The sequence below is a fragment of the Carcharodon carcharias genome, chromosome 3 (genome assembly GCF_017639515.1).
Source record: "Carcharodon carcharias isolate sCarCar2 chromosome 3, sCarCar2.pri, whole genome shotgun sequence".
NCBI lineage: Eukaryota > Metazoa > Chordata > Chondrichthyes > Lamniformes > Lamnidae > Carcharodon > Carcharodon carcharias.
Genome location: NC_054469.1, coordinates 206789975 through 206816730, shown reverse-complemented (window position 1 = coordinate 206816730; position 26756 = coordinate 206789975). Strand labels below are relative to the sequence as shown.

The window sequence follows — 26756 nt, the reverse complement described above, 5'->3', positions numbered from 1 at the left end:
AGGGGTCAAAAAGGCATCGAGCATTTTCTGTTTTTATATTAAATAAGATGGGCCTTGTTCAGCCTGGCACTATTAAATTAATGTGTAAGACGCTAAACAACCAGTCAATTGTAACGTGTACAGGGTTGTTTTATTATCAAATATTTAACACTTTTTTATATGGCAATGGTTCAATTGCCCAAGACAACTGAAGTGACTCTTGCATTGTATTGAAATCAGTCAACAGGAGGATTTTATAGAAACTTGCACAGTCTTTAATACCAGAAAATATTTATATACTAAAATGCATAACCATTGATCTTAATGTCTTGACCAGCTCAAAGTTTGCATGAAAAGTCCCCACCCTTGTGAAGTGGTCAACCTTTCAGTTCCAGCTACTTCTTGGAGCTACCACAATACACACCTTGTCTTCAAAGCTACTGCCAACTTGTCTTGAACCTGCAACTAAGTGAGATTGAGGAATTGTTTAGTATTTAATAAGACTGCGGGAAAACTACGCAGCCACGCAAGATCCTATGGTGTCTGGAAAATTAGCATTGCTTCACACACTAATCCAAGGTGTGTTTCCATGCTCAAGTCCTTTGCTCACACTGCTTTTTATGCCATTTTCGTCAGCCTGGGTTAATCCTTGTCCCTATACCTAAGTGATAGATGCAATTAGCAAGTGTGGAACACAAGATACTAAACTGAAGACCATGAAGATCTATCCATTCATTGCAATGTCAGTCTCTAATTGTGGACGTTTGTAAAATATTATAAAGTACTGTATCTCAACTTTGGAAACCATTTCAATATTTATTCCTTTTAAAAAATCTCTAACAATTCTTTACAGATATTATCGATAATTCAACATTCCATCAAAAGCCACAATAGGTAAAATCCAAAAAAGGTCTCCTTCCTAGTTTCACTGGTCTCAAGTGGAGACTAGGTCACCCCCTAGGGTCAAGGCTGAAATTCAAACTCAGCAAATCTATAGCTATTAAAGTGCCATAAGAACAACATGATAAGCCAGAACTCAGCACATTTCAGGGCATTGTTTATCTGAAGCTCTCTGATATATTTTATTCTCAAACATGGACAGATATGAGAACCTAGTACTAAAACCAGCAGTCAGACATGAAAATTTACTAAGCACTATCTACCACTCATACAAAAATAATTAATCATGATTTCAAAGTTTCCCATTAGGAACCAGTAGTGAAATTAAATAAATATTTGCCCCCTCCATTTCTCTAAGCAGCCAAGTTTTTTTTGCTCCCTAGCCCAAACATTACTGATCCCAGACCTTCAGGCCTTCCAAACTCCTCCTTATCCAGCAGACTAACACCGTAGCCCTCACCCTGCATGCTCCTAAACTCAGCACCTTGCTATGCTTGAAACCCCACCACCTGGATTACAGATAAACCCCAACAGCTTCCACCCCTTCTCATCAACTAATCCCAGAGTGCACCCCCAATGAATGCTCTCAAACACCAGACCCCAGCTCCCATGAGGATTTCCATGGACTATCTGAAATCTGAGCTACCAACACCCACTTTTGCTCGCAGTGTGTACATGTGCACTTTCCAGTATTTCCCAAAAAGCTCTCCCCTACTTAATCCCAGAGTCACCTTTAATTCAGGTCAGATATGGATTTGTAGTATTCCAAAGCCCAGGTTCTCACACAATCCAAATGCTACAGATCCCAGGTCTTTCCAGAATTCAGACCAGCTTACTCCGCAATATCCAAACTGAGAGCACATCACAGAATGAGCTGGAAGCTGAACAACAGTGAGGTCCTAAGTTGGCAAGAGGGATTGAGATACAGAGAAGAAATGGACTGCTAAATAGGCTAGCTGATATTAAATGGCAGCACATGACAGTGATGCATCAATTCTGTAGAACACTAGAATTGAGTGTCAGGTGTTGACGCAGGAAAAGTCACCAACTCACATTGCTCAAGTTCCATATTTCAGAATTTGAGGAGATGGAGACAATCTGACACATCAGGAAGACGGAGTAGTTTTGGTGTAAGAGTTTGAGGGGGCAAGCTCAAGAGTTTTGCCCAATTATTCTGTTTACTTATAAAGTTCCTATCTACCATATATGTTTACCTCTTCAAAATATTCACTGTTGTCAAATATTGTCCATTTTGAAATTTGCTTCTTGTTAAAATTTTCCCTCTATTGAGACACTTGGTGGTTTTATCCTGAATTAAAAGTTCTGAAGCTTTTCCTCACCACATACGTTACTCTTACTGGCCTGTAATTCTCCACACATTTGCCAGTACTCTAGCACATACACAGACTCAAATATCTTATTGTTCCATCATCTCCCTTTCACAACTTAAGAGTTCACCACCTCTCCAACATGCTATTCCCGTTTTCATCACAAGAGGTCATTAAAAAAACCCATAAGATCTCAGTTAGAGTGGAGTCCAATACTGCACACTGTACCCTCAGGTGAATTAGACTTTAGAGATGGTATAATGCCGACACACTAGGATGCTATCTGGTATAAGGAAATACAGCTGCGACGGCGGCTGAAGTCTTTTTGCATTAGAACAGAGATTACAGGGGAATATGATAGATGTGTTTAAAATTATGAAAGAATAAGGCAAGGAACATAGAAACCAACTGCTTCCACTAGCTGAGGGGCCCAGGATGAGGAGCCACAGATAGAAGATTAAATCCAGAGATTTAAAACAGGGGACAGGAAAAAAATTCTTTACCTGGAGTTGGAAGGCTGTGGCATTTACATTCAAAGCTATTGGTAGAGGCAGATATTAAAACTGAAATATCTATATTAGAGATTAGACTCAATATTTGAATAAGGAAAAGGGTATAGGGCAAGTAAATAAGATTTAGAATGTCTGCTTGCAAAGAGAGCCAAATGAGTCATGGACTGTTTGGGCCAAACAGCCTGTTTCTTGTAACTTCTACATATTTCTAAGAGCATTTGGCTGTCAGTACTACTCCCAAAGAAAAACACAAGCATCCTAAAATCTACCAAGGTAGGGAATGGGGAGACAGACAGACACACACACACACTTTCATCCTTCGGTAACATTACCAACATCTACTGATATAACTGCAAAAATAAATTAATTCTGAAGTTGTTATGCAAACTACCAAAGCTCCATAGCTCTCTGCTTGTTCAATAGCTCCCTTTCACAAAGGGTAACAAAACCAGAGGACAGCCTACTCCTGACAATTATTGAACTCAAGTAAATTAATTAATCAATCATTTGAAGTTGGACATTTAAATTTTGCTTGTTCAACTTAAGAACAAACTCTATTTAATTTTGCGTGAAACACAATGTATAAGTTTGTGTTTGCGAGACTAAAACCTCAATACAAAAATACCAAATGTAAATAATAAAGTGCACAAAGGGGCTGGCAAATTACCAAATTCTGACACCAGCATATGAAGCTTAGCCACCATTAGATCCAATGCCATGCAGCTTATTCACTATTTTAGTAAAACAGGATAGATAGATCTGTAAAAGCTGTAGAGTAAAAATTGTTGTACATTTAAAAACACGGGGAAGGGGGGTCAGGTGGGGGGAGTGTTGGGGTGAAGCAAAATCCAAAGAGAAAGGTCGAGGTATCAGAACAGTATAGTGATATGGGTAAAGATAAGCAGAGAGGACAAGAAGGGACAGAGTTTATCAAAAAATGTACATCTGCAAATAAGGTCATTGCGGGGAACAGAAGTAAAAAAAATGAAATTAAAAGTTCTTTATCTGAACGCAGGAAGCATCTGCAATAAGTTAGAGGAATTAGTGGCACTAAGAGTCAAGTGATTTAGATCTAATCACCATTACAGAAACATGGTTACAAGGAGATCAGAGTTGAGAAATTAAAATTCCAGGGTACACAATATTTCGGAAAGACAGACAGAATAGCAAAGGAAGTGGGGCAGCCCTTATAGTAAGAGATAACATCAGGACATTAGTGAGAAAGAATATGTCCTCTGAAGACCATGAAATAGAATCAGTTTGGGTGGAAATTAGGAACAGCAAGAATCAGAAAACACAGGTGGGAATATTTTATAGGCCCCCTAATAATAGTTGTGCCTTTGGGCAGAGCATTAAACATGAGATCATTGGAGCCTGTAACAAAGGAATGTAATAATTGTGGGAGGCTTTAATCTTCATACAGACTGGGACAATCAAATTGGTGAGATGGTCTAGAAGATGAGTTTGTAGAATGTTGTTGAGAGTTTCTTGAACCAGCATGTAGTGGAACTGACTAAGAATAAAGCTATCTTAGATTGAGTATTGTGCAATAAAGCAGAGTTAATTAGTAATGTCATAGTAAAAGATCCACTGGGAAATAGTGACCATACCATTCAATTCCACGCTAAGTTTGAAAATGACATATTCCAATTGCAAACAAAAATCTTAAACAAAGCCAATTACATAGGTATGAGGGGAGAACTGGCTACAGTTAATTAGGTAAACAGGTTAAAGGATAAATGAACAATGGGAAACATTTAAAGAAACAATTCAAAATGTTCACCAAAAATACATTCCACTGAAGAACAAAAACTCATCTTAAGGATAGTATTAGATTAAAAAAAAGAGGCTTACAATGTCTGATGATTGGGCATGTTTTAAAAACCAGCAAAGGGCCACCAGGAAGTTGATTAAAAAGGGGAAATAATAAAAATGACAGTAAACTAGTTGGGAATATAAAAATGAATTGTAAGAGCTTTTATAACTAGAGAAAGAGTAGCTAAAGTAAACGTTGATCCCTTAGAAGCAGAGGCTGAAAAAATTTTAATGAAGAACGAGGAAATGGCAGAGGTATTGAACAAATATTTTGTCTTCTACTGGGAAGACAGGCACAAGTTCCGTATCAGAAATAGACAATAACCTAGGGACAAAAAAGTGAGAAAATTTGGGAAATTAATATCAGCAGGGATAAAGTATTAGAGAAACTTAAGGGAAACAAAGGAATTCAAAAATCCGACAAACAGTCCCATTCGACTGGAAGTTGGCAAATGTTTGACAAAACAGAGTAGGCATAAACAGGGCTTTTTCAAGTTGGCAGGTAGTGAATAGTGGAATGCGGCAAGGGTCAGTGCTATGTGCGCGGTTATTTACAATCTATGTTAATGGCTTAAATAAAGAGACAGAGTGTAATGTACCTAAGTTTGATGCCCAGCTAGGTGGAAAGGTAAGCAGTGGGAAGAACACAGAGGCTGCAAAGAGATATAGGCAGGTTAGGTGATTGGGAAACAAGATGGCAGAGGAAGTATAATATAGGGAAATGTGAAGTTATTCACTTTGGTCATAAGAATAAAAATACAAGTTTCTCACCTTTTAAAAAATATTCTAAGTGTTCAGAGAGACCTGGATGTGCTTGTACAAGAATGCAGAAAGTTAGCATGCAGGTGCAGCAAGCAATTAGGTAGGCAAATGGCATATTGGCCTTTATTGCAAGGGGATTGGAGTACAAGAATAAAGAAGTCTTGCTACAGTTGTACAGGGTTTCAGTGAGACCGCAAATGGAGTAGTGTGCGCAGTTTTGGTCTCCACGTTTAAGAAAGGATATACTTGCATTTGAGGTTATACAATGAATGTTCACTAAATTGGTACCTGGGATGTCCTATGATGAGAAGCTGAATAAACTGGGCTTGCATTCTCCGGAGTTTAGAAGAATGAGAAGCAATTTTATTGAAACATACAAAGTCCCAAAGGGGCTTGATAGTGTGGGCACTGAGAGATTGTTTCCATTGGTCAAGGGGGGGTCAGACACATTCTCAGGATAAGGAGCCAATCATTTAGGACTGAGGTGCAGTGAAATTACTTCACTCAAAGGGTTGTGAATTGTTGGAATTCTCTACCCCAGAGGGTTATGGATACTCCATTGCTGAATACATTTAAGGCTGTGATAGACAGATTTTTGGTCTCAGGGAATTAAGGAATATGGGGAGCAGCCAGGAAAATGGAGTTGAAGCCCAAGATCAGTCACAATCATACTGAATGGTGGAGCAGGCTCAATGGCACGTGGTCTATTCCTGTTCCTATTTCTGATGTTCTTATATTGCTTCTACAAGACTGAACTTCTGTTCCTTTGTTGCCTTCCCCAATCAGCTCCTGATATTCCTATTTCTCTTCTAGTTCTTGCGCTGACTTTGCTAAAAAAAAAAGAAAGTATTTTTCTCAAGCACAATCTCTGTAGTTTGCAAACCCAAGTATATCTGACCTCTGTTCCTATACCCCAACCCCTTCATAGCTGAAATTCTTATCCAATTTTGCCACTTCTCGATTTGATTATGCCATTGCCCACCTTGCTTTCCAATTTCCAGACACTGGCCTGTGCAAAATTCAGCAAATTGCATCTTGATCTGCAAAAATTCCAGTTCATCTGTCACCTCACCAGACCTACAGTAACTCCCTCTCTCACTGCAGCAAATTCAACATCACCATCTCATTCCTAGCTACCACCACCCCATAACCCTTCAAACAGGCTTCTCCAGCCTCAGTTACCTTCTAATGCCCATCAGTCCTATTGTCTCTCATGTATCCCCTATACCTTTGTCTCAAAATCATTGGCAGAGCCTTCAGCTATCTTGGCTCAACACTGTGGAACTCTATTGCTAAAAGCTTCCATCCCACCATTTTTTCTCACCATCTTTTAAAACCTTTTCAAGCTACATCTCAGTCATCCATCCCAATCTCCCTCCACGTTACTTAGATGCCTGTTCTCTTACCTAATTGTATTTCTGGAGTGTTGGGCCAGTTATGTTAAACATTAAAGGCAGTACATAAATGCAAACTGTCCTTGATTGAACGAAGTTTGTCAACTTGCCTTCCTCCTCCTACGTTCTTCATCTGAAATGTGCTTATCTTTCTCCGACTTCTTCTTCTTCTTCTTTTTCTTGTCTTTATGTCGTTCTCTTTCATGATCAGACCGGTCATCATAATAGCTGGAATCGTGGCCTGAACCAGAGAGCTCAGTAACTTCACTTCCTCCCACCTTTAGTACCAGCTTAAGTGGCTTTTCAGGGGGTTTATCGATAAAGCCTGGGATGAAAAGGAAAACAATTGACACATACATGAAAAAAAAATTCTGCAACATGTATGCAAGAATTTGCTCTAAATTGAGAGACAGTAAAAACAGGTTGTCATTAATAATCAAGGATTAGTTGTTCTTCAAAAATCTAATTTTAGCTTTATACAAGTTATTTTGTATTTTTCCCCTCCTTCCCTTTTTAGTTTGCCCTTCTTCGTGACAAGAGGATGCATTTTTTACCATAACACGTCATAATCAATTAATTACTTGAACTTTAATTACTGTTGTTTTGCATGCTATTATAGCAGCCAGCCCACACACAGCAAACTCCCACAAACAGCAATGAGATCTTGATGGTTTGATAATCATTGGGCAGGGCACAAGGATGCCAACCCATCTTTTCCTTGACTAATGCCATGGAGTCTTTCCCACTTGACAAGTAGATTGTGTCTCTGTTTAAGGTTCATCTGAAAGCAAGTGCTCCATTGTGAGAAAGGCCATCTAAGTATTGTACTGAACCCAAAATCTTCTGACTCAGAGTCAAGAGTGCACTGCGCCAAATTGCTCTAAAGCCCAAGGAATGTGACTTTGTCCCTCAATCTCTCAGCAATTGTCAAGTGACCTTACATCAGCATTAAGCTGTGCTTATCCAAACACCAGATCCAGTTTATTGAAACAGAATCTATGGCACAACTTGAAAAACCTGTGGAGCGTTTTGGCAGATTTTCATTGCAGATCAATCAAGACTAAAATGTTTCCAACTATAATCAAAGCTGTTGCTTAAAACAATTTCACTTCACTACAATGGAGCAGAGTTGGTGGCCTATCAATCCTTCCAATCCCAATTTTCTTATTGTAAACTTAATGTATTCTTTCTTTTCTCCCCAAATAATTTTTAATGTCAAGTTGTTCTGCAACTGCACTTAGGAAACACTTTAGAAGTTAATTTTAATGTACCTCACCGCAGTTTTAATGATTATACTGCATTTGGTAAGTATTTTAAGCCTTATGAGCAAAACAAAAATATAAAGGGATTCCGATCTAGTTTGTCACTACTAAACCCAATGAAGAATTCAGGAGAAACTTACTCAATGAGACTGAAACTCAGAAGCACATGGAGTAATTGTGTTCTCAAATAGATGTCTTTAAGGGGAAGCCAGATATGTACGTGAGGGGGAAGGGAAGAGAAGGATATGATGATTAGATTAGGAGGCTCGGATAATGCAGAAAATGGCAAAAGTCAGTTCCGTGCTATGACCAACAATTGCTACTGTCCACAGCAGCAATTACTAAGCTTGAGGATTTCAAACGAAAAGGGGGAAGCAAAGGTTGAAAACGAAAAAAGTCAACAGGCAGGCAGATGAGTCTGTTGCAGATGCTGCAACAACACTTTCTATACTTGAGTGTAAACAGGGGCCCCTCCCCCAACCTCACCAGCCGGGGTCTAGCTCTCTGGTTGGACGTTTACCGCCCGTCTCTCCCTGAGTAATGTTTTTTTTCCCTTGCCTCTATTCCATCACACTGAAAGAGAGCCCACTCGGCTGGCTGGCTGGCTTACTCACCATCATACGAGTGCCACTCGCACTTGTGTTTCTTGTGCTTCTTCCCCATCTCCGGGCCTTCACCAGCGCGCAAGCGCAATCGCAACGTGCGCCTCCTCCGCGCAGCCAATTCTGCGTAGATCCTCCCTCCCCCGCGCGCGCCCAACGGTGCCCTGCTTGGCAGCAAGAGATGTTTGGGGTCTGTTTCCTCCAGGGAAAACTTCCTGTGGGCACCGATTTTCTTATTTTAAAAAAATTAAATATTATTTAACGATTCCAGATCATTCAATCTGTCGGGCGTTCGAAATTTGCAAGCTTCCCCCCTCAACTTTCTGTTCGGAATTCCCCCTCCACTCGGTGGCCGGCCGGCCAGGCAGTAGCCAATCCGGCTGTGAGTTAGTGAGTGACAGAAAGATTCAGCCAATCAGAAGGGATCCGCCGGGAAGCTGGCAGCCCTTTGTAATAATTGACGTCGCAGCTAACCAATGATATTATGGGATTGGGATAATTCCCGCCAATAGGGAGGCCTGCTGGGCATTGGTTCCACCCCCTGTCAACTTTGCTCCGCCTCCCCCGCCTCCACTTGTGTGACGCTGTGCGCGGCCTGAACCTGTGGTGTGGCGGGCGGAGGATTTGAATTGCAGCCGCTAAGAGTGAAGGAGCTGAAGGAATCGTGAGTGAGAAGCGGCCCCGGGGGATCGCGCGTCTGGTTCCCTAGAGAGAGAGAATGAGAATGGGCGTGAGGAAACTACTTCTGTCTTCGAGTGTTAGCCGTGACTTAGTAGTTGCCCTCCCTCCCCTCACCTCACCCTAGAGTCTTGAGATTGTGTTCAGGCTCCAGGGTAATGCTCAGGGAGTGTTGCATTGTCGGGGGTGCTGTTTTATTTGGATGAGAGTTTAAACTGAGGTTCAGTCTACCAATGTAGTCTGGGGGGTGGGGGGCGGCGGAGTGGTTAGGAAGTTCTCCCGGGAATCTTGGTCAATATTTATCCCTTAACCAACATCACTGAAATATAGAGATAAAAACAAAAAACTGCGGATGCTGGAAATCCAAAACAAAAACAGAATTACCTGGAAAAACTCAGCAGATCTGGCAGCATCGACGGAGAAGAAAATAGTTGACGTTTCGAGTCCTCATGACCCTTCAACAGAACTAGGTGAATCCAAGGAGAGGGGTGAACTATAAGCTGGTTTAAGGTGGGGTGGTGGGGGGGGGGGGGTGGTGGGGGTGGCGAGAAGTGGAGGGGGGTGGTGTGGTTGTAGGGACAAGCAAGTGCTGATAGGAGCAGAACATCAAAAGATGTCACAGACAAAAGAACACAGAGGTGTTGAAGTTGGTGATATTATCTAAACAAATGTGCTAATTAAGAATGGATAGTAGGGCACTCAAGGTATAGCTCTAGTGGGGGTGGGGGGAGCATAAAAGATTTAAAAATAATGGAAATAGGTGGGAAAAGAAAAATCTATATAAATTATTGGAAAAAACAAAAGGAAGGGGGAAGAAACAGAAAGGGGGTGGGGATGGAGGAGGGAATTCAAGACCTAAAGTTGTTGAATTCAATATTCAGTCCGGAAGGCTGTAAAGTGCCTAGTTGGAATATGAGGTGCTGTTCCTCCAGTTTGTGTTGGGCTTCACTGGAACAATGCAGCAAGCCAAGGACAGACATGTGGGCAGGAGAGTAGGGTGGAGTGTTAAAATGGCAAGCGACAGGGAGGTTCGGGTCATTCTTGCGGACAGACCGCAGGTGTTCTGCAAAGCGGTCGCCCAGTTTACGTTTGGTCTCTCCAATGTAGAGGAGACCGCATTGGGAGCAACAAATACAGTTGACTAAGTAGACTAAGACTCATCCTCCGCCAACTCCAGCATGATGCCACGACCAAACACATCTTCCCTTCAACCCCCTGTCAGCATTCCGTAGGGATCGTTCCCTCCGGTTCACCCTGGTCCACTCCTCCATCTCCATTTGAGATGCTGCAGGATTGCTGGGTTTACATTTTTCTTGATTTCAGATGGAATGTTATCTTTTCCTGGGGCTTGACCACTCTCAAGATGGTCAATGGCCTTGTTGAGCTCTACTATGGCGGGCTCATTGTCCAGCTCCTTCATGACAGAAAAGTCGAATGGCACTGAGAGTTTCTTCAGTGACAATGTTCTTCCTTGTGTAGTGTTCGAGAGAGTGCTCCACTCATCTTTCCATCTGCTTGCCAGGTTCATTGATGATCAACCCTGTCTTTGTCTTCAAGGGGAATGATTCGGTTGTTGCTAGGCCTGTTGCTTTCTTGATTCCTTCTTACATCCCACTAGCATCCCTGGATTCAGCAGCAGCTTGTCTGCTGTTGCAAAGTTTCAACCAGTATTGATTGGTGCAGTGCTAAGCTATCTGAGACTTGATTCTGGCAGCTCTGAACATTTAGGTTTTGTATGCTGGGGACTAGCTTGTGGTTCATGATGGCTCTCCTTTTTGTTGCAGTACCTGGCTCCATATCAGCCTAATAAGCCTCAAAGCAGTCAGCATTCCTCTGATCTCTCTTACTGTCTGCAGTGACTGCAGAGCTTTAGATAGTGTTGCGCAGTTGATCCCTCTTTGACACTGCACTCTGGCTTTGGGCGTCATCCTAAAGAGCCTAATTGAGGATTTTGAGGAGCTGCTGGGTCCTTTCTGGGTCAATGGTACAAAATAATAAAAGCTTTATAACTGGTAACTGTTTCTTCTTGTGTTGTGCTGATGTAAATCACAAAGCTGGAGTGTCCTCTCCAAGGTGCAGGTCTGTGCCTTTATAACAGTGATGACATTTCAAGTGTACTTCATTGTCTTTGAAGTACTTCACCCCCAGTTATTCATCTTCCTCCTGATGCAGTCATTGTTTGGATTTGTTGACTGACTGAAATTTGTGAAGGGAACATCCATAATTGTTTTTATTTGATTTAAATGTACAACCTTCTCAAATGGTGCTACATTTATTTACACATGTGTATAGTTGGGTTGTAACCTAATGTATGTTTCTGAATGCATAGTCTATCATTGATAGACTGAATCCTACTGAAAATGAAGATAGGAGTTGCTTCTGTCATAATGGCACATCAGTTGCATAGATTGTTCAATTTGTTTTAAATTCTGTTTCAGTAGCTATAAATGGATGCAGCAGCTGGAGAATTAAAACAAGCTTTGCCATCTTTCGAATCCATGCAAATACACGTGGAGGTCTGTGTAAAACAGAACAGGTAAGCCATTCTGTTTCATGCCGTGGAACTGAATTATGAGCTACTTGAAAATGAGTGCTGATCCTACTTGGAACGGACACAAAAGCAAAATACTGCCAGTGCTGGAATGGAAAAGCCTGTGTTAATTGCTCTCCAAAAACTGTTATAATTCTTTTGGAAGATATTTTAATGAACCATTACACTAAATCTTTGTTACTGGTAAGACAGCAGGGTTGCTTCCCACTTCAACCATTGGTGTATCCTATTGCTTCTCAATAATATAAAGATTCAAGCAGAACATCAAATTGAGTTCTTTGATCATGTAATACATTTCCAAAATAACTCCTAAATTGTTTGAAACAAGGTTTTAATCTCTCATTAAGAAATATCAATGCATTATGTTGAGTATACAGCACAAAAACAGGCCATTCAGCTGATGCTGGTATTTATGCTTCATTCCAGTTTCCTCCCATCTTCACTCAGCTAAATCTAACATTCTAACCATCTATTCCCTTCCCTACTTAAATGCTTATCTAGATTCTCCTTACATGCATCTATATTATTAATTTCAACAATGCCCTGTGGTAAGGAGTTCCATGTGCTCACCACTCTTTGAATAAAGCAATTTCTTCTTAATCACCAAGAAATCCAATAGGAACTTATCTTATATTGATGGCCTCAAGTTATGACCTTCCCCACTAGAGGAGACAGTTTCACTGTATTCACTCTATCAAAACCTTTTAATTTTATTGGGCCACCTCTCAGCTTTATTTATTTTTCTTGAGAGAGAGAGAGAGAGACACCAAGTCTGTCAATCCTTTCCTGATATGACAAATCTACTGGAATTTTTCAAGGATGTAACTAGTAGCGTTGATGAGAGGGAGCCAGTGGATGTTGTTTATTTGGACTTTCAGAAGGCTTTCGACAAAGTCCCACATAAGAGATTGGCATGTAAAATTAAAGCCCATGGGATTGGGGGTAGTTTATTGAGATGGATAGAAAACTGGTTGGCAGACAGGAAACGAAGAGTAGGAATAAATGGATCTTTTTCCGAATGGTAGGCAGTGACTATTGGGGTACCACAGGGATCGGTCCTGGGACCCCAGATATTCACAATATATATTAATGATTTAGATGAGGGAATTAAATGTAATATCTATAAATTTGCAGATGACACAAAGCTGGGTTGGGAGGGTGAGCTGTGCGGAGGATGCAGAGAAGCTTCAGTGTGATTTGGACAAGCTGAGTGAGTGGGCAAATGCATAGCAGATGCAGTATAATGTGGATAAATGTGAGGTTATCCATTTTGGTAGCAAAAACAGGAAGGCAGATTATTATCTGAATGGTTATAAATTGAGAGAGGTGAATGTGCAACAAGACCTGGGTGTCCTTGTATACCAGTTGCTGAAGGTAAGCATGCAGGTGCAGCAGGCGGTAAAGAAGGCAAATGGTATTTTGGCCTTCATAGCTAGCGGATTCAAGTACAGGAGCAGGGATGTCTTACTGCAATTGTACAGGGCCTTGGTGAGACCACACCTGGAATATTGTGTGCAGTTTTGGTCTCCCTATCTGAGGAAGGATGTACTTGCTATAGAGAGAGTACAGCGAAGGTTTACCTGATTGATTCCTGGGATGGCGGGACTGACATACAAGGAGAGATTGGGTTGGTTAGGATTCTATTCGCTGGAGTTCAGAAGAATGAGGGGGGATCTTATAGAAACCTATAAAATGCTAGCAGGACTGGACAGGGTAGATGGAGGAAGGATGTTCCCGATGGTGGTGGAGTCCAGAACCAGGGGTCATAGTCTCAGGATACGGGGTAGACCATTTAGGACAGAGATGAGGAGAAATTTCTTCACCTAGAGAGTGGTGAACCTGTGGAATTCGTTACCACAGAAAGTAGTTGAGACCAAAACATTGTATGCTTTCAAGAAGGAGTTAGATATAGCTCTTGGGGTGAAAGGGATCAAAAGGTATGGGGAGAAAGCGGGAGCAGGCTATTGAGTTGGATGATCAGCCATGATCATAATGAATGGCGGAGCAGGCTTGAAGGGCCGAATGGCCTACTCCTGCTCCTAGCTTTTATGAATATTCATGCATTTCTGGTATCATCCTTATAAATGCTCTCCGCACTCTCTCCAGGTCCACTACATCCTTTTCTATTATGGCAACCAGAGCTGCATGCAGTTCTCTTAAGTGCGGTCTAACCAAAGTTCACTGCAAGTTTAGAATGACTTCCCTATTTTTCAATTCTATCCCTCTGGAAATAAAGCCTAGTGCTTGGTTTGCTTTCTTTTATGACTTTGCTAACTTGTGATGCAACTCTTAGGAATTGATGTATCTACACTCCAAGATCCCTTTGTTCCTCTACCTCACCTAGACTTGTACCTTCCAAGTAATAAGTGACCTCTCTTCTTCCTACCAAAATGTACTACCTCTGTTATGTGTGTTGAACTTAATTTGCCAATTATTTGCCCAATCTGCAAGTTTATTAATGTTCCCCTCTAATTTGTTTCAGTTCTCCTCACCTCCCCCCCCCACCCCCCAAATTTGTTGTCATCAACAAATTTAGAAATTGTTCTTGATTCCAAAGTCCAAATCATGAATGGAAATTGGGAACAGCAGTGGATCCAGCACTAATCCTTGTGGAACACCACTTCTTACCCTGTATAACTCTGAATAACTGTATTTTACTCCCCCTCTCTGCTTTCTATCTTGAAGCCAGCTAGTAATCCATTCTGCCGTGAGTCCCTTGACTCCACATTCTCTGACCTTATTCATTAGTCTATTATGGGGCACCTTATTGAAGACCTCTTGAAACCCAGACAGGGGTGAGAAATCTCTGCCACTTGGCAGAATTCTAACTTTTGAATAGTGGAATTCTGCCCTTTTAATTTTTTTCTGACCTCCGCCTCCCCTCGACCTTCTCTGCCTCCAACATAGCTAAAACCGAGAGGAGTCTCACAAATTCTGGAAGATCTCTGCCAATAATGAGATGAGGAGCAGGCCTGGGTGTTCTGCCGCTCAGCCTCACACCAGCCCCGACCCGGCTGTTGTACACATCCCACTGGGAGGACATGCTCTGCTGCTGGCTGCTTGGTGGAGTTGCAGGGCTTGGCAGGCAGTGGAGGGTCGGGAAGTAGTGGAGTGGGTCCCTACAGGTTTTGAGGGGGAGCGGTAAGGAGGGAACAGCAGTTGGGGGTTGTAGTGAATTGGTGCCGGTTTTCTGAATGCCACCACTTTGTTCCCTGCTTGTTGCATTACAACAGCAAATAACAATAATCATAAGGAGATATTGGCAAAAAGAATTGCAGAAACAATCACACATAGCATGTGCTAGGGTCAAAAGTCTGTGGAGTTTCAGCAATATTTATTGCCAACCTTCAGTCATGATGGCCTGGCCGTGAGAGGGCCTGTGGGAGAGGGGCTGCTGAGTAAGTGAGTGCAGGGATGAGAAATTTCTGACATATTTTGTGGAATTCTGACTTTGGGATTTTCCGCCCTTTTAATTTTTTTTCCGACCTGTTCCTCCACAGAGGTGTATTTGAAATGTATTGCACTTTAAACATTTTAAAAAGTGAGTCTGAGTTTCCAAATGCAACAACAGAAAGGGAACAGACTTGATATTGATTCTGGCAGAGGGGGATATGTGAGTGCAGCGTGTTAGCCCATGGCTGCCTGTGCAATATTAATGTGTGTCCAACATTGTACCGGAACACGAGCTGCTGGGTAAGGAGGGAGGGAAGCACTGTGCAGGGGTATAACTGTGCAGCTTTTATTTCCCCTTTTCCCCCTACCAATGGCACCTCCTTTTAAGATCACCAATGCATTAAAATATTTTGAAGTTATATATTTAATAATAGTACAACGTAACTTATCCATAAAATTGTTTTTCTGATTCTTTGAGTATCTTCAATAAAATTTTATTTGGAAAATAAACTCCCAACTCTGTGCATTTCAATTAGGATTAACAAATTAATTCAAAAATCTTAAAGCAATGCTCAACTAATAATCTCAGTGGCCCAACATTTCTCTGAGCAAATTCTGCAGATCAAGAGGGTCCCAAGTTCAACTTATGGACAGTACTCAACTATATGATGTCAGCTGGGTTCAGTGTCCTCAAGCTCGAGTGAACAGAGTTCCCAGTCTAGACCATTATTCAGTGTTAACTTGCAGGTCAGGCTGGTCATGGATAAACTTTTTTTTCGCTCTCCTCAATAAACCCAGTCTCCCTGTAGGCAATGACTGGCGAGAGTCCCTTTTCAGATTGTTGTGCACCCTTTCACCAATTTACTGCCTAAGTTGGTGGTTGGAGCCAAAATGCTCAACTCATTTAAAAAGATACCTGGATCTGCATCTGAAATGCTGTAACTTGCAAGGCTATGGACCAGGTGCTGGAAAGTGGGATTAAAATGAGTGGCTAGTTTCTATTTTCTCTTGACCAGTGCAGACATGATGGGCTGAATGGCCTCTTTTTTCACTAACTTTTCTATGGTTCTAACTTGAGGTCATCCAAAACTCTGCTGCATGCATCCTTAATCACACCAAGTCCTGCTCACCTATCACCTTGGTGCTCACTAACCTTGTTCTCTTGGTTAAAGAACACCTCCACTTTAAAATTCTCATCCTTGTTTTCAAATCCCTCCATGATTTTGCCCCTCCCTATCTCTATAACCTTCACCAGCTCAACAATGCCCACCATCCTCCTCATGTTCCCTCTAATCCTTGTACCAATCACCTTAAATCTATGCTACCTGGTAACTGACTCCTCGGATAGGGGATCATGGCGACTAGTTACATTTAAATGTACAAATAAAATATTACATTCAAATAGGCATATTCAAATGAGTAATTGGATCAGATTAACACTACATAACAAATAAATACATTTCTGTCTATGAAAATGCAAGCACAGTTAGCAATAGTATTATGATCCTGTTAGGGACCATTAACATTTAAAGGGAAATTCGAACATCTTTTAATCAATGGAACTATGCTACAGGATTTAACATTTTTAAACAAAAATATTATCACATATGAAAGAATTAAACAAAACAAGTAGTCTTAAAACTAAGGGCAGAATTTTGCCGACGGCGAGCTGGGGGCTGGGCCCACTGGCCGGCGTGTAAAATGATGTGGGATGATGTCGGGCGGAACCCCCGGTGTGTTCCCGCCCCATTTAAATTTTCAGGAAGACGGGGGGGGAGGGGCGCAGCAAAATCAGCTGCGGGCCCGCCGACCAGTCAATGGCCAATTGAGACCATTGACAGGATCATTTAACCAACTGAAGGACCTGCCCCTCCAACCTTAAGGTTGGCAGGCAGGCCAGGAGCCCCGGCGGCAAATAGAGAAAACATGAAACCTCATCCAGCGGCGGGATGAGGTTTCATGCAGGGTTTTAAAAATTTTAATAAAGTTATTCTGTACATTATAAATATGTCTCAACTCATGTGACAGGGGGTCATGTAAGAGATTTTTCTATTTTTAATATTTTTTTAAAGTGCAGGCAATCTCCCTGAAACTGCACTTAGCCTCAGGGAGATGTGCGCTCTTTCGTGCACATGTGCGAAAGAGCGCACTCCCGCTTTTAGGGAATCCCCAAACCCCCGGACCGCATAGGGAGTGCATAGCGCTTCCCGCCGGACGTCACGCTGGGCGGGCCTTAATTGGCCTGCCCACGTAAAATGGCAGTGCGGCCTGCTTCGCTGGCAGGGATCAGCTCTCCGCCCGCCGGAGATTGGGTCGGGTTGGGCCTGCCCGCCCGATAGGCAGAAAATTCTGCCCTAAGTTATAACTATGCATGTTATGCACTCCGTTTTACTGCTGACTTACCCCAAGCCTTTTCCTTCTAAGACACATCAATCTTAAAGTCACTTACTTCTGTCGGGACCCCCCATAAGTAGACCAGAGTCCTATAGTAATTATTTTAAGTCTCTTCAATTCCAATTATTCTCAGAGGTAAGACTTTCATTTACCATTTCTTGATTGTGGACGCCTTAATCGCTTGTTCTGGTTGCCTTATTAATACTTCAATGTGAATCTGCTGATTGCTTTCTTCAGCTACAAGACTCTGAGGACCACTGCATATTGTCCTTTAGTTTCAGACAAGAAATCTTCCAGATTCTGTTCCCTCAAAATTCAATCTGAGATTAAGTCTCACCTGCATTCTACATGGTGAATGAAGAAGTTATCTTTTTCTCTGCATACAGTGCAAGTTTAATTAACTGTCATTTACTTTGGCTACCTTCTCTCGGTGAACTGCAGACTGAACATTCCAGGTCCAAGGTGCAACTAACTAACTCTTTCAGCAAACACGCAGATATGTTGAAACCAGAGAACCTTCCTAGTGCCACCCATCTCCATGACAATATGGCATACTCTGGGATGTCCTTGAACAGATCTTTAGGTTATTCCTCATTTAAAATTGCTTCCCTGATCTGAAGAAAGAAGTGGATTTTGCAAGCCTTCAGAGTTTACCAAATACTTTTAAGCTAATTTAGCCCTAATTCCCAAAACAAAAACATCCCTCTGGACAGCTAGGGCTGCAGGTGTCATGTCTCCAGTTCTTTACCTAAGTAAGCCCACCTGCTGTTTAATGATCTACCTTTCCAGCTGTTAATTTCTTAAGTAAACATGAACCCAACCTTTAAAGCGTAATTATCTCCAAACTTCTTTGAATTGCATTCACCCCAGGATTGCTTATCAATTTCTTAGCTAGATGTGCTCATTTATCTACATCTAACCTTTTTACCTAAACCTAAAAGTAATATTTTAAAACATATGAACTATGAATCGCAGAACTAGATATTTGCACCACCAGCAATAAATTAATATATGAAACAAGGCAGAAACCTTTTATTATGATATTGCTGTTCAATTAAAAGGCAGCAAGCAAATCTACACATTTGCAACAACTATTAATACAGGTGATGGTTTTTACATGGTTTAAGTTCTGTTTTGATAGTACTGTGAAACAAGAAGATGTGAGACTGAGTGTGTTGCAGCTGCTAAGCAGGCACAGAGTGGTTTTCGGAGATTATGTCTGGGAGGAATTTGATGACGAATTTCTGGCAAAGCATGTATACTCTGTGTGCATCGTAGACACGGATCTTGCATTTAAGGAGAGACAGGTAAGAGGTAGAAGGAAGGAAAGGTTAAAAGTTACGAGCCTCAAATTTTTGCAATAATTCTCTAAAATTGTATTTGCAAGTGATCTGGAATGTATTACATAATGTAATAGTGCTTCTCTTTACCTTCCAGCTAAGTACATAAGGAAAATAAGCTCACACTGCTGCTTGATTGCCATTTTGTGGAAAGAGAAACAGTTAATATGGTTCAAGTCAACCTTTCATCAGAACTGGAAAAGTTTAGCAATGTAATAGCTTTTAAGCAAGTACAGCAGCAAGGAAAGGTTGGGAGAAAAGGATAGGGAGGAGAGCAAGAGAGATTAAATGACAAAAGGAATGATAGTGCAAGCTGAAAGGAGGTAGTAATGAGACAAGAAAAGAAACAAAAGGTAGGTACAGACATATGAACATATGAATTGGGAGCAGGAATAGATCATTTGGCCCCTCAATCTTGCTCTGCCATTTGATAAGATCATGGCCGATCTGATTGTGACTGCAATTCCACTTTCCTGTCTATCCCCTATAACCTTTGAACCCTTTGTCAATCAAGAATCTATCTAACTCCGCCTTAAAAATATTCAATGACCCTGCCTCCACTGCAATCTGGGGAAGAGAATACCACAGACCAACGACGCTCTGAAAGAGAAGAATTCTCTTTATCTCCATCTTAAAAGGGAAACACCTTATTTTCAAACTGTCCCCCTAATTCTAGTCTCTCCCAGAAGGGGAAACATCATCTTTGCATCCACTCTCAATTCTCCTCAGGATCTTGTATGCTTCAATAAGATCACTTCATTCTTTACAAGCCCAATGGATACAGATTCTTCATAAGATAACCCCCCAACCGCTTCCACCCCAGGAATCAGTCGAGTGAACCTTCTCTAAACTGCTTCTAATGGAATCCTTTCTCAAGTAAGGAGACCAAAACTGTACTGTACTCCGGATGTGGTCTCTCCTTCGTCCTATACAACTGTGACTTAATGCCTGGTATTGCAAATAGAATATTGGTCTTACTTCTAGGGGCCTTCTCTGTGTATGTGGGTTAGAAGATAACTAGGGTTATGAAGAAGGGTTATACGGACTCGAAACGTTAACTCTGTTTCTCTCTTCACAGATCTTGCTAGACCTGCTGAATTTTTCCAGCATTTTCTGTTTTTGTTGTAGAAGGTAACTAGGTGTGGGGGGAGAAATAGCATCAATTTTGTCATCATTCCACTTGTAATACCTTTCAAAAGACATATTTGCTTTATCTAGTTATTTCTACCTAGTGCATACAAAACCCAAAAACTGCAAGATTTGTAACTTTTCAGATTCATCAAATGTGCTTGCTGCTATTAAACCATCCTCTTCATTCTCTGTTACAGCCTATTGACCTGACAAAATCCAACCTTTCAATTTATATATTTCGCCTGAATGAGGAAGGTCCATCCTCTGATATTTTGGAGGGGGAAGAGGAGAACATGACAGCATCAAATAACTGGCTCCTGCCTGCTGGTTTGTACACAAAACCCTACTGCAATTTGCTGTGGTATTGCGAAACTTGTTAACTAGGTGCACTGCCCCACGACCTGACTGGGAAATCCCAGCAGATTGCAAGTTTCTTTTGTTAGTGTTAAAGGGATCCAGGCTGACAAATTCCCATTAACTATTGAAGCAGTTGCCATGTTATGTAATGGATCTATTGCATCTACGTGGAAATTTGAGTTTACGTTGTCTATTTTAATTTCAGATTTCCAATGCTGGAAGCATTTAGCAGCTTTGGTTGCATCTGTGGAGAGAGAAATAGAGTTAGCATTTCAGGTTGATTACCTTGCATTTGATGTTTAAACATCTTCAATGTCAACCATGACTCTGGTAATGCTCTTGCTTCTTAGAGGATTGTGAATGCTCACCCTCAAAGGGCAATGGAAGCTGTTTCAATAGTTTCTTTCAAAAAGGAATTGGATACTTACTTGAAAAGGAAAAAAATGCAGGGCTATAGGGAAAGATTAGGGAAGTGAGACAAATGAGAAAGCTCCAGTAAAGGCACAGTGGGTAAAATAGTCTTCCTTCTGTGCTTTATGATTCTGTAACTTAGCAATAGTGTTTCAATTTATGGCTGTGGGTTCTGCCCACATTCCTAGAACAAATAAAATAGTTGCAGCACTAACAAAATTAGAACATTTCTTTCTTTGTATCCTTGGAATAAGGATTTCAACATATGTTCAAGCTCCTCTTTAGTGCTCTTTGGGTTAGAGATAGTTTTGCAACCATTAATAAATCTGCACAAATAATTTAGCAAAATGCCCTTAAAAATCTCTACTTCAATTGAATAATGTACAGTACTGAATTTACATTACATTTTAACAGCTAATGGTATATGTTATGTTGACTGGTCTTGTTAGCAGGTGTACATTGGCCATATACATTATTCAATGTTAGTTTGTATAATTTGTTATAAAAATCATAGCCAGTGTAACGGTTGGCTGTTTATTGTCCTTAAGAATGTATAGACTGCATTTTCTATTAAGTATGGGAATTCTTGTAGAAAAAGAACTATAAATCTTGAGCTAAAGTTGTCAGTATACTTCAAATATAATGCACTTTATGTTCTTCACTAAGTACAATTTTTGATTCCCTTTTTCATAGGTGAATTCCATGGTCTTTGGGAGAGCTTGGTATATGATAGTGAGGTTAAATCACAAGTAAGTGCCTGATATCTTGGCTATGATAGAAAAATTGCTAGAAGTGCTTATGATTAATTGTTTTTCACTATTCATGTTAAAGAACATTTAATCTATCAAGATTTGTTGACGTAACTGAAAATAGTTTAATCATTTAACATGGGCCTGTTACCTGATTAACTTTTTCAAAATCAACTCTTCATGTCTGTATCCATGTACCACAGCTCCTTTTAAAAATCTTTGATTCTTCAAAGTTATCCATCACGGAATGCCCCCCTACATAGTATTCTGTTTTAGTGGTGCCAGCTCTGCTATAAATAAAATCGCTAAAGGAGTCTCATTTGAAACAAATGTGTATAGGGTAAATGCATTGAGGGAAATTAGAGTCATAACTTGCCTTTTTGATATTGTCTTCTCCCTTCTTTTTATGGAATAACCAGCCAGCCATCAGTGTTTTAAGGTTACACAACAGCAAGTACCCTCAGACTGCATTTAGATTGATAGATTGAAACATTGAATATTAGCATATCTTCAAAAAACAGTTTTATATGTCCTGAAAATCCTATTATTTCTGCACTTTGATATATTTAAATTAAATTTTGATATTTTGCAAATGATAATCTATATTAACTTTTATTTCTTACAGTTACTTGACTACGTCTCAACCACCTTGCTGTTTTCTGACAGAAATGTTGATAGCAATCTGATTACTTGGAATCGAGTGGTGCTACTTCATGGTCAGTCATGACCCCTTTACAATTAATTACCTCTTCTTGTTTTGTTCCAGTCTATTCACTGTGTTTTATTTCCTAATATCAGTACCTGCCATTTGCCTGGGGACCAGCTCAGTTTGTCTTAACATTTGCTACAATATGTCTTGAATCTCTCCAAATCTCATTACCTATTTGGGAAATGTGTTTTGCCCAAGCTTGGAATCTTCAAGACTCCACATGGAGACTTCCTGTTGTCATGTTAGGAGATCAAACATCACAAACCTCTTTATTGTCGTCAGTGACATGACAAGATAAAATTCTTGGTTAAAGTAATGGGACTTCGCACTAATACATAATACTACAGCAATTATTTTTGAAGTAAGCACAAGTACAAGTTAGAATATATTCTGCCAACTTTAGTTTGCATGCCCAGTGTTTGGAGAAGTATTTCACCAGGCACAGATCAGTCACAATCCAATTGAATGGTATAACAGGCTCAAGGGGCTGAAAGATACTGGTGTAAGCTAATCATTCTATTTTCCTTCAGGGGGCCCCTTTGGGTCAAGAAGGAGAAAGGTCAGCAAGGTTCTTGCACCTGATCCTCTATCAGTGAATCCTCTTGGAAAATGTGTGTAGTTAGATGCCTAGGGGAGATATTGTGATGCCCTCTGTGCTGGAATGACATGCAGGAATCCTATCTAGGATCATATGTGAAGAATGGCCACATGAATGCGGAACCAGAGGACAGCCTGCACCATGGAAATTAGATGGAGTCAATGGTATGGCACAGGAGGGGAGAAAATTGGATGGAAATGTAATTTGTAGAGTATGTTAGATCATTGAGAGTGACGATGGGTTACAATGCCAAGTACATAAAAGATAACTGAATAATTTACAGAGTAAATTCTGTGTTGCACTTTACTTGCCCTAATACATGCTGTTCAAAATCTTTTTCATAAATAGCATTCCAATTGGACAGAACAATATTCTCTTCAGCAATTGCTTTTGAAAGGTGTTGAAAATTTTGCAAGACACAAAGTCATTGTGGTACTTGGAGTCTCTATACGATATTACATTTCCAGCATCTAAGCAGAGTTCCTGCTGGAACTGTCTGCATCAAAAATGTCTTAAGGTTCATGTGACTGATACAACAAGCGACTCTTCCATCTGGATAGTTACAGGTTTTGAAGAATATAAAAAGACTATCTTTCAGAAGTAAGGAGCAAACAATGGTGTAACCTATTTAAATGTGTTCTTTGCTCGTTGGAACTCAGTCCACAGAAGCTGGGTACAATCTGTTAAAGCAGGCTGGTCCAACCTTTTTGATTGAGGGCCACATTTCCATTTTTTTCTCAATCAAGGGGCTGATGAGCAAATTTCAGAAAGATGCAAGGCACAACGTTAAACTGAATTTTTAAAAAAAGAGTTCAAGTATTAAGTAAAGAAACAATTGCTGAGCAAAAATAAAGCAATGTCATAGCAATCGATTGTTAGGTTTAAAAAAAAGAGTAATAAAATTGACCAGACTGAGAAGGTCAGAGTGTGTGTGCCAGGCTCAGTCCCAGTCTGAGTGCCCACTCACTCACCCTCACCCATTGTGACTGGGTATGTATATGTGTTGCTGCACGGTGATAAGAGTGAGTGAGAAACCTAAGCCTGGGAGTAAGGCAGACACATATTCACTCTCATGCTCGCCCATTTTCACCCGTCCTCACCCTCGCCAGCCAGTTTCTTCCCCAGCCTTCTCCTCTGACCTTAGGCTCCACAGCAAGTCACTCCCAGGACTTGCAGCCAGCCTGTCCTCTCCTGGGCCCCGGCGATCTGGGCTTCCCCTCGCCCCCAACAAAGAAAACCTCTTTTTCCCCAGCAGTCTCACTGCCACTGGTACTCGCTGCTCCTCGAATCACTGACTGTTTCTCTCTCAGCAGGAGCAGCTCATTGTGGAATTTTCCACTCTTCTTATCTGTCTGATTGACGTTATGAAAACTGATTCCAGGGGCCTTATAGAATGCCTTAGGAGGCCACAATCCCGCCCGCAGGCCGCTGGTTGGACAAGCTTGAGTTAAACAATTACATGAAAAGCAATATATAAGAGCCAGCTTAAATAAAATACTTCAGCATAATCTGATGAGGAAGATGAATATTGGGCCAAATTCCTGCTTGTGATTAATACCACTGTGAAGTGCATGTTATGGAAATTGCATGAGGAAAGATTGTATTTCATTGGGACAGCTAAACGGCCTTTCAAAGGCTGTGATTATACTGTAATGAAAAATGGCTTATTTAGCAGTATGGTAGGACTACTGTGGGCATTGTGCGGACACAGCCTGGCTGCAAGGGAGGTAGGAAACGTCAGCCAAGACCTAGTTGCCCAAGTAGAATCCTACAGCATTGGAGACCATCTGCTGCATTGTGTCTGTGCCGGCTTTTTGATAGAGCTATCCACCAAGTCCCTCTGTTCCTGCCCGCTGCACATAGCCGTGTGTTTTTCTTATCTTTTTAAGTATACAATTCCCTTGAAAGTTACTACTGAATCTGCTTCCACTGCTGTTAGGCAGCCCATTCTAGATCATAAAATAAATGTTGAGACTTCTATGTTTTCCCTACTTATAGGTCCCCCAGGAACGGGTAAAACATCTTTATGTAAAGCACTGGCTCAAAAACTTACCATTCGATTTTCTCACCGGTAAGCTCCACAAAAATGTTACATATAATTAAGCACTTTAGGGAAGTTTGTAATATTCTGCATTGTTAATGACTCACTTTTTAAAAAAAAATGTATTTTTGCTGGAAATAAAGCACATGCGAACTGGTATTTTATTAGCCTATGTTTAATTGATGGCTTTTTTCATGGATGTTATGGGATGGGGAAGGGAAAGAAGAATTGGCACCCAAAATATTATTGCACAAATAGGTGTATAATAACGTGGAACCTTAACATTTCAATTAGTTCAACTATTTCCCAGATCCTGGATCTGCATTATATTGTGGTTTATTATGCACCAGGGGTGGCCAGACCTGCTGAACTTAGGAGTCGCATATGATAATCTTGATGTTCGAGTACCACAAGACATGAACAATCTTTACATAGGCTAATTACTGGTAGTAGAGATCTTGTGGGTCTCCATCCTGATCGTAAGTCTTTGAAAATCTGACTGATACGTTGCCAAGGTTTTGCGAAGGAGACCCATCAGTTAAGGACAGCATAATATTTTGACTTTACAATCTTCATTATGGAGTACAGTGATTCACAGCAGTATGTTGTGCTGAACATTGAAATGAGTCGTACACTAGTTTTGCTTGAGTTGAGGATATTTTGTTTCTCGCACTTGCTTCTAGAACTTGATTGTAGACAGTGATTTATGCATCATCGTTAGACACTGATCCTCCTGGAAGTCCAAAAGTTCTATTTCTACAGCAGATGTTTCCAAAACCAGAGTTTTGAGAATCAGACAATCATTGTTGATCACATCAACCATGAATGGGTTTGCAAGAAAGGGGAAGCAGGATCTCAATTTCTGCAAGTCATCAAACCTGGCTTGAAAATTATCAAGCAGTCCTTGTAATTTATCCCTGTATTCTTCGAGTTTGTGGTATTTTACTTCAATATGAGGGAATGTGTTTATCCTCCTTTTGAGATGGGGAAAGTGGTTGAAGTTTCTTGACAGTATGTCTCTTTGCAAAAGCCTCACTTATTCTGGAAGATGAAAACTGTCTGAGTAAGGTCAGAAATAATCTTATCCTTCCCCTGGATTGCCAAGTTGAGAGTTTGTAGATGCTGCATAATATCAGTGAGAAACATCAGATCCTACATTAATTCATTATCTTCCAGCTGTCGATAAGACCTTATCTTCAAGGAAAGCAATGATAGGCTCCAACTGTTCCACAAACTCATTTAAGACATTGCTAGTTGACAACCACCTTACGTTGCAGTAGAAAGAGACATTGTCAGACTTGTCTTTGAGATCCAGCTGCTCAATAAAATTTTTGAGCCGTTGGTGAGTTCCCATTTGAGTGGATGAAATTGACAATTTCAAGGACTGTTTTTGTACTTGAAGTAATTGGTTGCTAGGTGTTAACGATGAATGATGCAATGAATAGGGAAAAACTCAGGAAATTTGGGATCACTTTTCTAGAGCGCGATTAGGTCTGCATGTTTCCCCACCATTGCAGGTGCTCCATCTGTTACAACACTGAAGAGTTTATCCCGTGGTACATCGGCATTTGTCAATGCTCCATCAAGTGCGTCTTTTATGTCAACACCACAAGTTTTTTCTTTTAGCGCCACTAAATCCAACATTTCTTCTTTTACATCTGAAGAAACATATTTAACTAATATCGCCAGTTGTGGGATGTCTTGTATGTATGAGCTAAGCTGAATGCTAGTGAATTCTTCAGATCATTTTGCATCTTGTTTGCAACATAAACACTGATCTGGCAGATATGCCTTTTCATGTTGTGGAGTGAAATTGGAATTTGTTATTAGTCGCTGAAGTTTTGTGTTCT

At 40.8% G+C, this 26756-nt stretch overlaps 2 protein-coding genes across 7 annotated transcripts in view; one reads left to right on the top strand and one right to left on the bottom strand.

Annotated features, from left to right (window-relative positions):
- The window catches only part of brd9 (bromodomain containing 9), a 61126-nt gene extending 52296 nt beyond the window's left edge, over positions 1 to 8830 (bottom strand). Inside the window, exons 1-2 of one of the 4 annotated variants that reach the window (XM_041183394.1) lie at positions 8567 to 8830; positions 6801 to 7015 (exon numbers count right to left, since the gene is read on the bottom strand). In XM_041183394.1, coding sequence (XP_041039328.1) covers positions 6801 to 7015; positions 8567 to 8615 — 264 coding nt within the window. In that variant the 5' untranslated portion in view covers positions 8616 to 8830. The remainder of the gene's footprint in view (positions 1 to 6800; positions 7016 to 8566) is intronic. The other 3 variants (XM_041183397.1, XM_041183395.1, XM_041183398.1) reach the window with 3 other exon arrangements.
- Positions 1 to 26756, top strand: part of trip13 (thyroid hormone receptor interactor 13) — a 137371-nt gene that overhangs the window by 87539 nt on the left and 23076 nt on the right. The window contains exons 1-7 of one of the 3 annotated variants that reach the window (XM_041183399.1): positions 9143 to 9218; positions 11671 to 11768; positions 18712 to 18877; positions 20239 to 20368; positions 21503 to 21558; positions 22184 to 22274; positions 24864 to 24936. In XM_041183399.1, coding sequence (XP_041039333.1) covers positions 11680 to 11768; positions 18712 to 18877; positions 20239 to 20368; positions 21503 to 21558; positions 22184 to 22274; positions 24864 to 24936 — 605 coding nt within the window. In that variant the 5' untranslated portion in view covers positions 9143 to 9218; positions 11671 to 11679. Of the gene's footprint in view, positions 1 to 9142; positions 9219 to 11670; positions 11769 to 18711; positions 18878 to 20238; positions 20369 to 21502; positions 21559 to 22183; positions 22275 to 24863; positions 24937 to 26756 lie in introns of those variants that run through there. The other 2 variants (XM_041183401.1, XM_041183400.1) reach the window with 2 other exon arrangements.